The sequence below is a fragment of the Propithecus coquereli genome, unplaced genomic scaffold, assembly GCF_000956105.1.
Source record: "Propithecus coquereli isolate 6110/MARCELLA unplaced genomic scaffold, Pcoq_1.0 Scaffold243, whole genome shotgun sequence".
NCBI lineage: Eukaryota > Metazoa > Chordata > Mammalia > Primates > Indriidae > Propithecus > Propithecus coquereli.
In genome coordinates this window covers 309141-324687 of record NW_012147986.1, presented here as the reverse complement: position 1 = coordinate 324687, position 15547 = coordinate 309141, and the positions used below count along the sequence as shown (strand labels likewise).

Below are 15547 nucleotides of genomic sequence, written 5' to 3'. Positions count from 1 at the left end.
CAGCCTGCACATTTATACTAGTCTAGATGGCTGGCCTGCAGCTAGCTGTAGTTAGTTAATTGTTGAAGCTGGAGGTAAATGATTATGTCACCTTGAGCCATTGACGTTTTCACTGCCTGAACCTGGAAAGTGGTGAAAATAATAATAAAAATCTCTGATCCCAGCCACTCCTGGTTAGATGGACTCCAGAGCAGATGGGGTTATGGCCAGGTTCAGGCTTTGGAGTCTGGCAGCACTCCTAACTTGATGGTCTTTAGGTAGACTAAATTTTCTGAGTCTCAACTATTCCACCTGTATGATAAGAATAGCTGGTTCAAAGAGTTGTGAGGCTTAAATGCTCATTCTACTTGCTTAATGTGAGAGCCACAGTTTAAGCCTAAACACTTGTTCCTTTTCTGATTTTAAATATTTCAGGACTCTAGTAATCAAACCAGTGGGTCAAGGTCATTTTGTAAAATGAGGAAGTCAAGGCCAGGCCATGTTGGCAGCTTGGTCTTTCCTGGCCAAATCCCAGTTGGCTGGCCAGAGCCTCCTGAGGACGTGGCCAAGCCAGGGGGGGGCTGGGCAGTGCCTGCGCCTGCTGTACTTGTGCTGGGTTTGCCCTGGAAGATGGCCTCTCCCATTGGAGAGCCAGCAATGACACGTCCCATGGCTTTCTGTCAGGATACAGATACCAAAAGCAGGGTTGAGCTATGGCATGGACAGTAACCTTGGTGGCAGCCACCTCCAGTGATCTCTGCAGTCCTGAGACAAGTCTTCCTAATACTCCATTCGCCCCACTGCTGCCGATTGGGCTATCTGCCTCCATGTGCTTGAGCTGCAGAAAGGCTGTGGTGACACAGACTGACAAATATGGCCACATACCATTTACTTCCCTGGGGCAGATAGACCAGTTTCACCATCTTTTATTGGATACAGAGCCATAAATTCTCTGATGCCCACGTGAGTCCTTTTAAATACATACACTCAGGTACATTCGGCAAAGGGCATCTACAGGTGACGTGGAGCAAAGTGCTGGGATGGCGATGCCTGGGTGGGGCAGACAAGTGGGGCCAGGGAAGGCCCCCTGGGGGCTGGAGGTACAGGCACCACTTTAGAAACAAAAGTAAAACCAAAAGTTGCTCTCCACCCCTCTACCTGATGTGCTTGAGGTGGGGAAGCTACCGTCTCACTGCTCAGGCCCATGGCAGCCTGGCTGTGTGGGAAGGCAGGGCCTAGGGGCCAGTTGTGGAGGTCCCCACTAGGGGTGCCCACTAGAACCAAGCCTGCTGGCATCAGCCACAAGGCAAGCCTGGGTCACCTCAGGCCTCTGCCCCTGGATACAAGACCCCTGCCAGGGCAGAGCGAAGGCTGGGGAGCCTGAGGCCAAGCCTCCCCCAGGGCCATGCTGGCAGTGGCTGAGGAGGCTTGGCCTCATGGTGGGGAGCCTGCCTGATTGTCAGGGCTGCTTTGGGACGGGCTGAGGTCCCAAGGGGTTGGGGAGGGAGTAGTTGTGTAGTTGACCCTGGTAGTCTGATCTTCACCCAATCCTAAACCTTATCCTCAGGCAAGGGCTGCAGATGAACACACTTGTCCAGGAATAAATACATACACACAATACACAGCAATATATACAGAAATACAGGCCTGGAACAAGGCTGGGTGAGAAAGCATGTCCACTAGGGATAAAAAGAGAAGCAGACCCCCAGGGGAGGGAAGTCACACTCACCAGGGACTGAAGCTGGGAAAGATCCCATAGGTTCAAGTTAACATCTCTGGGCACTTGGGCCATACACCCACTCACCATCTCCTGTGTTCACCCCAAGTCCACCAGGAACTGGGACTTTGGCACCAATAGTCACTCTGGGAAGGTCTCCTTTGACTTAGCGCCTTGGATTGGGGCCTGGGCAGCTCCCCACCTGTGGCCCAGAGGACTAGAGACCACGACCGGGGGACAGGCAGGACCCAAAGGCAAAGAACAGAGCCAAACCTTGGAGGAGCAGGCCTTGGGAAGAGGCTTTTTTTTTTTCTTTTTTTTTCCTTTTGAAGCAATTCCTGAGGGGCTGGCTCAGACTCCACTATCGCAGGACTAAGAAAACATGAGTTGCCTTGCTCCTTAGGTGGTCTCTCCTGGCCAGTGAAAAGCTGTGGTTCTGGGCAGCCCACTTTTTCCCTGCAGGGATGCATATATATGCATCTTCATTTCCTGCCAGTGTTGTGGAGAAGCAGCCTAAAAAAAGCATGAAGTACTCAAGCCAAGCATGCCAACCTCCCAGGTGCCAGGGCCAGGCTGTGTGGTAGGGACACGAAGTGGCCACCACTCATAGGACCTATACACACACCTGGGGCCCCTGGAGCAGGGCCTGCCTTGGTTTGCTCTCTGATACTCCTTTTTTGCATCTTATTAGGTATGATGGGGACGACAGCTCCCCTTTGGGTGGGTACAGATGGGATGAGGTGCTTCCAGGGATGGCCAGGCCCTCTGTCCCTGTTCCCATCCTCAGCCTTGGTTGTATGGTTGCCAAAGAAGTGAATAAATGTGGAGCGTCCCAGCAAGCCAAAACTCCCCACTCAGCAGCAGGGCTCATCCCCCTGAGCAGAGAACAAAAGAAGAGCATCAAGTTGCTGGTGGGGGCAGGGTGTTGCAAAGCTGCCAGGGCTCAAGGCATGCGCGAAGGCCAGCGTGCACGTCTGTCGGCCAGAGGGGTGCAAGTACGATGGGACACACTGATGTGTCATTCCTGTTGGCAAGGGCTCAGACCTGTGCAACATGACACATCCTTTACACACACAGCCAGAAAACACAGGATGGAGAACTTAGGGGGTTTCCTGGAAAGAGCCAAACCCGTGGGGTGGACTTCACACCAGGCAAAATGGGGTCTTGTTCATCCTTCTGCCTCTAGCGCTGGTGGTGCTCAGTACTGTTGCATGAATGAGTGAATGAACGTACGAATAGCATCAGTCTTTTCAGCACCACTTTTCTTCCACCCTAGCTCACTGCCTATGCACCCCAACCTCCTGTCCTAGGGCTGGTGCCAGGCATTCCAGTGGGTACCATCCAGAGCAAAATTGCCCAAAGCCTTATATTCAGGGATAGAGGGTACCCTGGGGCAGAGAAGGTTCCTCAGTCGGGCAGGCTCAGGCCAAGCAGGGCATCCTTTTGTGCTTTGTCCAGGAGATAGGGAGGACAGCACCTCTGGTCCTGGGGTCATGAGAGCAGGAGCTACAGGAGTGTAGCTGGCAAGGCAGGCCAGGCAAACAGGGGCAGCCAGGCCCTGAGTGGGCCTCCACCTCCCTTCCAGGCCTCTGGAGGAGAGGAAAGCTGTGCTGCTCCTTCCTGTGACTCCTGAGGACAAGGCTGGGGAGGTGGGAGCCAATGGAGCCAGCTGCTCTGGGGTAGGGGCGCAGGGGTGTCACATACGCCAAGGCTTCGTGCAGGACTGGACAGGAAATTGCCAACATGACACCCTTGGTGTTTGAGGTCTTCAAAGAGCAGGGACAGAACAAGCCACAGGAGAAAAAGTCAGCAATGATAAAAAGACCTGGGACAGTGCTAGGGAGTGAAGCCAGGGGAGCTGGAGTAGACTGCTGTGCCCGTGGGGTCTCAGCTCTGGAGGACTCATTACAAGGTAACCTACGGCTGGGTCTTGATGTCCAAGCCAGGCTGTGGCAGAAAATTGGGTCCCTGGGAAGGACTGGGAAATGAGATGGCCCCAGCGCCAGCTGGGACCAGCAGCCTAATGGCTAGGGCTGGGAGCCAATCCTATACAGGAGAGAAGGAAACCTACATGGATCTAGTTTGGATGTTTGAAAGAACTTTCCAAATGAAGGTTGGAAGGACCCGTAACCTCTGAACCCCTGCGGGAGTTCTAAGGAAGAACTGGGGAGACTTCAGTCTTTGGAGCCTTGGTCCTTTGGGGATTGTGCAAGGGCCAGTGAAAACCTCCACTGACTTTCTGTGGCTTCTCAGCCAGGTGGCTCCAGCCCAGGCCCCAGCACTGGCCCTAGGCAGAAGACCCCCAACACAGCCCTTAGCCATGGGGCCAGTGGAGACTGAGGAAGGGGGAACAAGTCTGTTGAGAATGTTCTTCCTTTTCCTTGGCCCCATGGGTCTGGCTCCCTGCCACAGCTATATCTTTAAGCAAGTTCGCTGGACAAGGAAGCAAAGCAAACCACCCTCCTCTTAACTTGCTCCAGGCCCCAGTACAGAGGGCAGCCCAGTGCCTCCCTCCCAGATGGCCGTGGGGACCCGAAGGCCATCCAATTCCTGCCCAAGCACCTGATCAGAGGGAAATTCCTTGAAGATGGGAACTATTTCTCACTGCTGACAGGGGCTTCCCAGGGCTGGGACCTTGACCCTCCAGAGGGTCCCTCAGGAATGAATAATAGGTATAGAAACATGCACCTTCAGCTCTGAATTTAGCTCTGGAATGTGGTGGGGTATGTGGTGGTTGGGTTGGGAGGAGGGATCTTGTCTTCCTACAGCAGTAAATAAGTTTTCTCCACCTGGCAATTCCCCACCTTGGAGGGGTGGTCTCATTCTGGGGAGAAATTCGGGGTGACTGTTCCTTTCCAAACCCATCCCCACTACCCCACTGCCATGCCCCAGCTTTTGGCTGACCCTGTGCCCAGGCCCCTAGGCCTGCCTGTGTTAGCCCTGGAGAGTGTGGACTCAGCCTAGGCTGTCTAAAGGGGATGCCCCACAGAAGGCTGGGACAGCGTATGGGGAGAAGAGCCCTCCTTGCCAAGTCTGAGCTGCCTCTGGGGCCTCCTCTGGCTGGAGCCTGGCAGAGGCCCCTGATTGGGAGGCTGGGTGCAAGAAGGAAAGGCCTGCCTGAGCAGCTGAGGAGCCACTGGGTGGTTATTGCAGATCCTCCAGGTGATGACACCAGGTGCTGGTGGGGACAGCTCCTCGCTGGCTGTGCCAGAAGGCTGCTCCAGCTGGGGGTAGGGTGGGGGTCGAGGGCAGCTTTTGTCTGAGCCCCTGTCCTAGAGAGGCAGTACCCTGGGTCAGGCCTGTTGCTCTGCAGTTCCAGGAGAAGGACAGGAAACTGTCACCCCTCTCTGGAAGCCAGGGATAACAGTAGGCCTCCGAAGGTCTAGTCCAAACCAGGGTCCCTCCGGAGGTCCAAAGAGAGTGCCCTGGTGTGGGGCTGGCAGGGGCCCTGCCGCCCCCCACCCGGGTTAGCAGCCACCTTCCACCTTGATGTGCAGAATCTTAGAGAAACCCGGCCTCCGTCGCAGGGCCTGCGGACCAAACCCTGGGTTAGTTCTCTCTCAGAGCCAGGCAGGTGGGGCCCTCCCGCCACAGTCACCCAGGCTGCCAGCCCTAGTCGAGGAATGCCGCTTGGGGTCTTAGGTGGTCTCAGAGCCCACCCCTCACCTGGAGTTTTGTCACCATGTCATCAAACAGCTTCTGGGCCTCAGGGCTGCTAGGCTCTTTGAAATAATCAGCAATCCCAATCTGGACCACGATGGACTTGAGGTTCCGGCAAATGCCTGAGAAGAGGTGGGTAAGGGGGACCCATATTTGGCCTGGGCAATGGGCCATGGGTGATGCCTCCTTTGCCCTCTCACTAATGAAGTCAGACACCCACTGAGAGACAATCGTGTGCCAGGCACTGGGAGCATAAACAAGGGGAGCTGGCCCACGCCATCCAGGGCTCACAGCTGGACGTGGGGAGAAGGTGGGTGATGGGGTTAGGGAAGGGGAGAGGCTACAGTGGACTCTGGGAGGGTGAGTGGGAAACAGCCAATTGTTCAAGGACTCTAGGAACTTCCCTGGCAGAGGGGACAGTTGTACTGTGGTCTGGGCATTTGGAAATGAACTGCCAGGTTCATTTGGAAATGAACTGCCAGGCTGAGGTGAGGCTGAGAGGTCTAGGCTGGAGCTTGAAGCCAGGGAGGCAGGGGAAACAGTTGGGAGCAGAGGGCTCAAGGGACCAGATATCTCATGAAGTCAGGGAGGCTGAGGAGGGCCTGGAGGTCATGATTTTGGAGGCTGAATAGTTAGTTCTGATGGCGAGGTCCAGGGTGTGACCATGTGGCTGAAGGGGAGGGAAGAAGAGGGTCCTGGAAAGAAGGTCAAGGGACTTTTGAGTGGTCAGGGCATGGGGTCCTCCCAGGAGTCAAAGGGTCCCAGATGGTGGTCTCATTTGGGCAGGAGCAGCCGGAGCTGGGCACCTTCCTCCTCAATGAGGGCAGAGGAGTGACTGCGAGTGGAGTGGGTGGTCTGAGAAAGGTGGGAACCCACAGGTGGCATGATTTGGAGTCCAGGGAGAGGACAGTCTTCACCCCGAGACTTATCCTGGAGGTGTTTACACACATTGCCTCATTTAATCCTCCTACCCCTTCTAGAAAGTCAGCTTAGCAGACAGAAATACAGAACTCAAGGAAGTATGGAAACTTGCCCAAAGTCACACAGCTAATGAGCAGCAGAGCCAGAACTGGGACCTAGGTCAGTCCAGCCGGGAACCTGTGCTCCTAACCCGTCTTCCCCCGCCTCTGCCCTGGGCTAGAGGCTCACATGGGGCCAACAGCTCATGCCTCCAATGTGGGTAGAGCACGTTGTCTCTTTGTAGGGTGACAAATGTCTGTTGAACTGAACCATTTGGACCAGATGCTGGAGGGCCTTGAATGTCATACTGTCCTCAGAAGGCATTGGTGGCAAAGCCAGGCTAGAACCCTGGCCAGTCTGCCCTGGCGCTGATCAGGAGCAACAGGGAATTGGTTATGCTACCTGCTGACAGGGCACCGTGACGAGTGGTGGTCATCCCCTGCCCCGCATTCCCCCATTGCTCACTGTTGAAGTGCAGCAGGGCCTTGGGGGTGACTGGGGTGGCCGTGAGCACCAGCATCTCCAGTCCCTTCAGGCCTTCCCGGCAGACCTCGGCCGCCACCTCCTGGGTGATTTCCGACACATGGTCAAGCTCCAGGACCTGCAGCCGCATGCAGTTTCTTGCTGAGAAGAGGAACAAGGGAAGGCCCTGTTCATAAACTCCACAGGTCACCTCCTGGCCAGCACCCTGAGGCCCCTGCCGCCACCCAGGCTGCAGCCCCGAGCCCCTGTGGGATTTCACAAGGTAGCACTGTACCCACACCTCTTCTCACCAATCCCCACCCAAGTCCCAAGGAAAGACTTACCAAGTGATGCCAGGCCCTGCACCCCACAGCCGGCGCCCCCAACCCCCAGGGCCCGGAGGTGGGGCCAACAGCGACCAATCATCTGCAGGCAGCGGTTACTGAAGCGCGTGGGCTGCTGGCTGGAGAACAGGGAGGGGGGAGCCGTCAGGGAAGCCCCTGGATGCTTAACCCCCTGAGTATGCTCCTCCTTTGGGACCTTTCCCTGCCTCAGGAAAGTGTGCCACCAAGAACCCAGCTGGTCAAGTCAGAAAACTGGGATCATCCCTGACTCGTCTCCCCTCATCTCCTGCCAAGCCCTGCAGAGTCTGATTCCTAAGTAACTCTTGAACCCACGGTTCAGAGCATCGGCATTCTGTATTATAACTAGTCTCCCTGCAATTCACCCTCCGCGCTGTGAGTTGTTCCTTCCTACGTCCATTCACTCCAGCCTTCGGCAGTTATCATGTGCCTAGACAGAAAAGAAGAACTGAGCCAGGCCCTGGGGATACAGTGGTGACAATACAGACATGGTCCCTGCCCTCAAGGAGTGGAAATCTATTGTGGGGCCCGGACACAGAATATTACAGTCTGATTTTAATCCCTTTCTTAAAATCTAAAACCCTTCAATAGCTTCCTAGTGCTTTCTAGATAAAATGCAAAAACCTAAACTTGGTAGCAAGGCCCTTCTTGACCTTGCCCCACCTTCCTTTCCATACTCGTTGCTTGGCCCTGCCCGCTGCACTCGACCAAACTTGCCATTTCCCTGAACATTTCATCCCTCAGTGTTCGCCCAGGCAACAGACAGGTCCCTGGCATCTGCTATGCACTTGGTACCAGGGATATGGACATGGACATTCCCAGACTCTGCCCTGAGAACCGCCAGTCTAGAGGAGGAGATCAAAACATAGAGACATTATTGCAGGATGGACGACAGGGATCAGGACACGGTGCAGTGGGAATCGAAGCAGGGGAGCAGTGACACCGTAGCCAGGGCGCTGCTGAAGGCACACTGGACAACCTGGGCGGAGCTGTCGTGTAGAGAGAGGACTTGGGGAGGGGGCGAGGATGAGCATGGGCCTGTTTCTGGTAGGGTGGACCCACGTGTGACAGCCTGCAGGGGATGGCACTAGCAGCTGGCCAGGGAGAGAAGGAGCCTGGGGTGCTTGAGGAACTCCAAGTAGAGGAGATGTGATTTCACACCCTGGGTTCTCCAACAACCAGCTCTTTTGAACTTTATACACTGACCTCCCCGAACTGCCTTTCATATGCAAAACAAACCTGGCTAATTTTATCTAGTGTTTACCAAGCACTTACTGTGGACCCTGAAAGTTTTGTGTACATGATCTCACTGGGGCCAGCAATAGCCCTAATAAAGTCAACAGAATCCTAACATCACCTTCACTTTTCAGTTTGAGAAACTAAGATGCAACTGGGTTGCCCAAAGTGACACTACCAGTAAGCCAAGACAGGATCCCAGGTCTGATTCTAAAGCCCTGCACCCAACACCTCAATGCATTATGTGCAAATCAATGTGTGTGAATCTGTCTCCCCAACAGCTTATGGAATGGGATCAGATCTGCTCAGTCCTCAGCCCCAGACCAGGCCCAACCGTTCCCTTCCCCTCCCTGCTCCCAGGGCTCACCAGGGGTGAAGTGGTGCCACCTGGAGGGAGACAATCTCTCTGCAGCCTGCGCCCAGGGCCCAAATGACTTCATGGCCCACGGGGTCTGTGGCACTCCTGTTGGAAAGACAAAGCTGGAGTTGTCCACCCTGGTGGCCTCTGCTCCTGCCAAGGCTTCCTTCCCTTGAGCCACAGAGCTCTTGGGGCCCTTTGCCTGAGAACTCTGGAGGAAGGCTATGCAGTGCCTAGGGATCCCTTGGGGCCTGGGCATGGTGCACCCACCTGTAGGTGACAGCCTGCAGGGCACGGCAATAGCAGCTGGCCAGCCAGAGCGAACGGTCGGTGAGGATGTTTGGACAGTGGGAGATGCGCAGGATCAGCAGGTTCCCCCCAGCCGCCTTCAGCAGGGACTCCAGCCCCGCTTCCAGGCAGCCCCTGGGGATGATCAAGAGGTCAGGGAGCTGCTTATAGCCACCTCCTCCTCTGGGAAGCATCCTCACCTAATTCCAGGTCTGTGGTCCAGGAGCACCCACCCACCCACCCACTATAGGCCTCACCGGGTGCTCCGAGCATACTCCTCCTTGCTCTCCTTCTTTCCCCGCTGCCGGGGCTTCAAGTTTTGCAGCGTCAGCGAGTGGGCCTGGGTGCACCACTGAGCCAGCATTGCCAGGAACTGTGGTAAGGAGAAGGGTATTTGGAGATGAGGAAGTCTGAGCTTGGCTGGCTGGAGGAGGGACAGCCCCAGGACGGGAGCCCCCATGGGAGCATTTCAGGGAGCCAGGCTGGAGCTGCGGTGCTGTAAGGGTTGCAAGGACCAGACCTTGAGGGGCCAGATTCTACCAGGGGGAAAGGCGAGCTCACAACAGGGTGAGGGTGGCAGGCAGGGGTGGGCACCTTGGAACAGACGCGTGCATTCTCAAGCAGCACCCTTGTCCAGACCGCGGGGTGGCGGGCCACAAAGCGCCAGTCCCGGCAGACCTCGGCGGCATGCAGCAGTGTGCGCGTGTCCAGGTAGGTGAAGATGCAGAAGAGGGCGGCTCGCATCTTGAGGATCTCCGGGCTGATGACCTCGTTGGAGCGTGAGGGGCTGCCCCTCTCTGCTCGCCGACCCCGTCCACTGCCTCCCTCCTGGCGGGCTGCAGAATACCAGGGGGTCAAAGGTGAGCGTGGAGGGACAAGGGCCAGCGTGGGAGTGTGAGTGGGGAGCTGGGGTAGGGTAGGCACTGCAGGAGGAATGGGCACAAAAGACTGTGTTGGGGGCCCAGCACCTTGGAGGAAGGACAAGGGCCTCTGCTTCCCCTCCTCTACAGTACCCCAGCCCTAACTTTTCAAATTAGAAAAAGGTGTCCCTTCTTCATGTAAACTTTCTTTTTTTCCTTTTTTGTTGTTGTTGAGAGAGAGTCTTACTCTGTCGCCCTGGGTAGAGTACAGTGGCGTCATTGTAGCTCACTGCAACCTGCAACTCCTGGGCTCTAAGCGATCCTTCTGCCTCAGCCTCCCAAGTAGCTGGGACTACAGGCACGCGCCGCAATGAGCAGCTAGGTTTTTTGTTTTTTTTTTAATTTTTCTTTTTGGTAGAGATGGGGGTCTCACTCTTGCTCAGACTGGTCTCGAACTCCTAAACTCAAGCGATCCTCCCTCCTGCCTTGGCCTCCCAGAGTGCTGGGATTATAGGCATGAGCCACCGCGCCCGGCCTAAACTTTATTTTTAAGGCTGTATATCACCCAACAGTCCAAACTCAACCCCTATGTGAGGTGGCTGCGCCAGATTTGGAGGAGGAAAGAGGTTGGGGGAGCCAGAGCATAAACTGGGTGTGCAGAACCCGAAGGCAGGTGAGGGCCTGCCTAGAACAGTCGAAGGAGGTGCAGCCGCACTCCTGAAACTAACCCTCTAACCTCCTAACCCGCCCACACGTGAGCAGGGCCTCCTGTGAATGTGGCCCGTGGCTCTCCTCGACTGCGCCCGGGCTTCAGCGCCTTCAGCGACTCCCTATAAAAGTTAATGAGCCGGCCGGGCGCGGTGGCTCACGCCTGTAATCCTAGCTCTCTGGGAGGCCGAGGCGGGCGGGCGGATCCTTTGAGCTCAGGAGTTCCAAACCAGCCTGAGCAAGAGCGAGACCCTGTCTCTACTAAAAATAGAAAGAAATTAATCAGACAACTAAAAATATATACAGAAAAAATTAGCCGGGCATGGTGGCGCATGCCTGTAGTCCCAGCTACTCGGGAGGCTGAGGCAGAAGGATCGCTTGAGCCCAGGAGTTTGAGGTTGCTGTGAGCTAGGCTGACGCCAGGGCACTCTAGCCCGGGCAACACAGTGAGACTCTGTCTCAAAAAAAAAAAAAAAAGTTAATGAGCCCACCATGTGAATGGACGCCCCCCAGATATGGCACCCTTATGCCAGCAGCCCTGCCCTGTCACTCAAGTACCTGCCCCAGGCATAGAGGGCACCATAGGAGGGGTGGGCAAGTCCGGGGAAAGGGGAAGGGAGGTGCAGGAGCCCAGGAGATTCACTGCCTCAGCCTTGAGTCCCCTGATAGGGCCCCCCACCATGGGAAAGGCTGGCCTCTCTGCCCACCCTCCCGGGACTTACCTGAGAGCCGGCAGCTGCTCAATGGCCCAGCCGTTACAGGCCCAGCACGGGAGGCATCTGATGGCCCCTCAGCCTCTGACTCAGTGGTTCGGGAGCCCACGTCCGAGACGTCCCCCTCCTCCCCTTCAGTGCTGTGTCGGCGGGGTCTGCGCTGCCAGTTCTGGATGGCCTGGCGCCGCAGGCCTGAGCTGCGAGGGGGCTGGGACCTTTCTGAGCCCCCGTTGGCACCCTGGGCCCGTGAGCCCAAGCCCCCAGGGCCACTGTCCTCAGGGGCCCCCTCCTCTGGCCGGGGCAGCTCCAGACTGTCACTGTCATAGCAGCCTGAGCTCTGGGATGCAGCTGGCACACGACTGGAGGCCCTGGGGCGGGATGGACCGGACAGTAAGGGGTGAGGGGCACCAGGCCTGCCTGAACTCCCTACCCGGCCCCTACCAGCAGCCAAGGGCAACCCACCCACCCTGCTTTCCAAAAGCTCCCTCTGGGTATGGACAGGAAGACACAGATGACCCAAGGAGGATAGGGGAAGGAGGAGGAGACAAGCTCCTGACAGGCCAGTGGATCTTTCCAGGGTGAGGGTGGGCTGCATGGGGCGCGCCAGGCCCAAGGCTTACCCTGTGCTTGGAGAGGAGCCGTGCCGTGACACTGCATATGTGCTAGGCACGGCCGGGCCCCCGTGGTGGTCTCGCTGTGGGCCCCAGAGCAGGAAGGAAAGGAAGTGGGCGGGGGAGGCAAGAGGATGAGAGGCAACAGAGGGAGAAACAGGGCACAAGATAGAAGAGGAGGGAGAAGAGAGAGACAGAAAAAGGTTGGGAAAGATGGACAAATGGACAGACAGATAGCCCAGAGAGGCAGGCTCACCAGCCCCTCCCCACACCCACCCACCACCCCAGACCCCAGCTTGTGGCTCCTGGGCTCTCATTTGCAGGGATGGGCAGAGATAGGCCCGCAAGGGCCAGGGCCACTGGGTCACACCTCACTACAGCCTCAGGGGCTGGCACTCCGGCCCCATCAGAGGGGCTCCTTGTTCCTGGACCCCTACTCCAGGCCTGGAGTCTGCTCGTGGGAGAAGGGCCAGAGAAGGAAAGCATGGGGCCTTATGGGGGATGTCAGGCCTTGTGTAAGGGGAGGTCGTGGGGGGCCAGGTGTGCAGGTAGAGGAGGGAACGCAGGGAAGGCACTCACCATTCTGCCTGGGCCCCGGGCATTGGGGCCCGCGCCGCTGCCCCCACCCCCACGACCCAGGCTGGCGCTGGGTGTGCTGCCGCAGCTGCTGCTGATGACCTGCAGCTGCCGTTCGGCACGGTCAGCCCGCTCAAGGAGCTCCTCAATGAACTGCTGCAGCCGCAGCTTGGCGCTGGCCTCCCGTGCCGCCGTCTCCTTCAGGAACTGGTCGATTTGCACCACCTCCCTGGGCCGGGAGCAGTCTCTTACCCCAGGACCTCGGCCTGGCTGCCCACCCACCCTCTGGAGGAGAACCTGGCCAGTGCGGGGAGACACAGGGCACAGCTGCCTGCAGTGTCTGCCCACGGTCACATGGGTCCATGCAGCACAGGCCCAGCACACGCCCCACACAATGGCACACACAGAAACATAGACATGCACTCTAAGTCACACACACCGCACCCACCCAGCCCCAAACGCACAATCCATACGCCATAACCAGTCACATCTGCCTCACACAGACATGCTCTGTTACATGTGGCCTCAATGCGCAGCCTCCCAACGCACTCCCGGGCACGCGCTTAGAGCACACAGCCGCGTCACATATCCCCACACATAGCCTAATAACTCGAATATCTCATGTAATTTACTGAACACTGCACTGAAAATGAAAAACAGAATGGTTGTGTGAGTACTCGAACTACAGTTCCTACAGATTGCGTATAGCTTTCACACCACTATAAGATCAAAAAATCAGTAAGTTGAGCCACTGTAAGTTGGGGACTGTCTGTGGTTCATAATCTTACATTTAAAGACCAGAGAAATGAGGAGAAGCCAGTAAAGAAGATTGCAAAGGAGTAGACAAAAAGAAGGAAATCCCGAGAGAGTGTGCTGGAAGCCAAGTCAAGAAAGTGTTTCAAGGACCAGCTATGTCAAATGTGCTGATGGGTCAAGTATAATGATGGCTTGGCCTTAGCAACGTGAAGGTCCCCACGGACATGAGTTGGAGTCACCACTGGAAACCTGATCAGATTGGGTTTAAGAGAGAAAAGGAGGAAAGAAATGGGAGACAAGGAGTTGTTCTTCCGTAAGGAGGAGAGAAAAGCGGCAGTAGCTTACAGAGAGGTGGGGTTGTGGCAGATGGGAGAAATGACATTATGTCTGCATCCTTTTAGAAATGATATGCACATAGGCTAAATCCGATGGTGGAAAAGGGAAAAGGGAGAATCAGGCCCTGTCTTTGAGTAGATGAAAGAGAGGAGGATCTGGTGCCAAAATGCAGGAGTTGGCCTTGGCTAGGACAGAGGAGGAGTAGAAAGAGTTTTCAAAAAAGGCACATGGTCATACTGACATGTACCCACGGTGCCAAACTCACGTCATCATGACATTTTTGCCCCCCACCCCGATCCTCTGCCCGCCGCCCCAATCACCACTGCATGCTCATAGCCACATATTCCATATTACAAAGCCATGGCCGCATTCTCAGGCACGCTCACGGTGGTGGTGGTGGTAGTGGTGGCAGGCAGCACAGTGACTCACACGGGCACACCCACCCACAGGAACCCAAGGGTCTACTCACTGCTGCTTGCGGCTCAGCTCCTGTTCCTTGTGCACCAGGTCCTGCTTGAGCGAGGCCAGCAGCTCCACGCTCACGTCCACCTGGCGCGACAGCTCCGACGCTCGCTCCTCCAACTCCTCCTTCTCGCGCCCGAGCCGCGCGCTCTCCTGCCGCGCGGTCTCCAGCTCAGCCGCCTTGCGCTCCAGCTCGGCTTGCAGCCGCCCCACCTGGCCCGCGATCTTCTGCTCCACCTCCTCGCTTAGCCGCTCCAGCCGCCGGTCTACCTCCAGCTTCTCCAGCGCGCGGATCTTGAGGCGCGCCAGGCCCTCCTCATAGGCCACATCGGCGGGCGAGGGGGACGCGGGCGAGGCGGAGGCGGGCCCGGGGCAGGGGCCGGGACCAGGCCCGGGCGGCGGCGTCGAACAAGCCGAGGACGCCACTGACTTGCGGGCGAACAGCTCCCCCAGCGGGATCTCGATCTCGCGCAGCGCATAGCGCGCGGCGGCGGCGGGCACGAGGCCCGGTTCAGCCAGCTCCTCGCAGGGCAGGCTGGCGGGCACCAGGTCGCTGGGGAAGTGGGCGAGGGGCGCGTGGTGGTGGTGGTGGTGCAGCAGGTGCGGCGCCGCGGGCGATGGCCCGGCCGCCTGCTCCTTGCCCTGGAAGGACGTGCTCTCGAAGACCTCGCGCCGGGCGCCGGGCACGGCCAGCAGGGCGGCGGGCTCCGGAGCTAGCTGGAAGCCCGAGGCGGCGGCGGCGGCGGCGGCAGCCGCGGCGGCGCCGTCGCAGATGCTGTTGGTCTTGGAGAGGATGTAGAGCGTCTCGTACGTGTGGCTGTACTCCAGGTGCGCGCGCAGCGACGACAGGCTCCGGAAGCGCTTGTGCTCCCCGCAGCGGGGGCAGCGGTACGGCAGGTCCAGCGAGGCCATGGCCCCGCCGCCCCCGCGGCGCGCTGGCTCCACCGCGGCCGCCCCACGGTCAGCCAGGCGCGCTCATGGGGGGCCGCGGCGAGCCCCCCTGCGGGGTCAGGAAGGCTCAGGACGCCCGCGGCCAGGGGCGAGGAGGCTAGAAGAGAGGGAGTAAGTCTTAGGAGGATGGCATCGCTGCTGCCACCTGCCCCTCCCAGTCCCCGCGCCTGTATCACCCACACGGGAGGAGGTTAGAGGGGCCGGCCTGGTCTGGTACCTGTGCGATGGCCTGTATATGTGCAAGAGTGAGAGGTAATGAGGTTTTAGAATGAGATTTTTCTTTTTTTTTTTTTTCCAAAGAACTTAGTTTTATTTATAATGGTTCCAACTTGGAAACAACCCAAGTGCCCATCAACAGTAGAATAGATAAATTGTGTCATATTCATAATGGGATACTCCCCAGTAATAAGAAGAGGAACTATTGGTACACACAATGACACGGATGAATCCATTCAACATTGTGTTGCACGAAAGAAGCCAGACCAAAGAGTGCATACTGTAGGATTCCTCAGAGATCGAGTTCAAGAACAGACAGCATTGGTGAAAAAATCA

The 15547-nt window shown here is 57.2% G+C and overlaps 1 protein-coding gene across 1 annotated transcript; it reads right to left on the bottom strand.

Annotated features, from left to right (window-relative positions):
* Positions 1-879: 879 nt before the first annotated feature.
* On the bottom strand, positions 880-14956 carry FBXO41 (F-box protein 41). Its single transcript, XM_012646461.1, has 12 exons — positions 14052-14956; positions 12494-12719; positions 11924-11997; positions 11313-11671; positions 9617-9858; positions 9280-9395; positions 9005-9157; positions 8744-8839; positions 7123-7241; positions 6782-6940; positions 5363-5478; positions 880-5226 (listed from the first exon to the last, which is right to left on the bottom strand). Exons 1-12 carry the CDS (start codon positions 14954-14956, stop codon positions 5164-5166), a joined length of 2628 nt encoding a protein of 875 aa, XP_012501915.1. The 3' UTR covers positions 880-5163.
* Between the last annotated feature and the right edge of the window lie 591 nt (positions 14957-15547).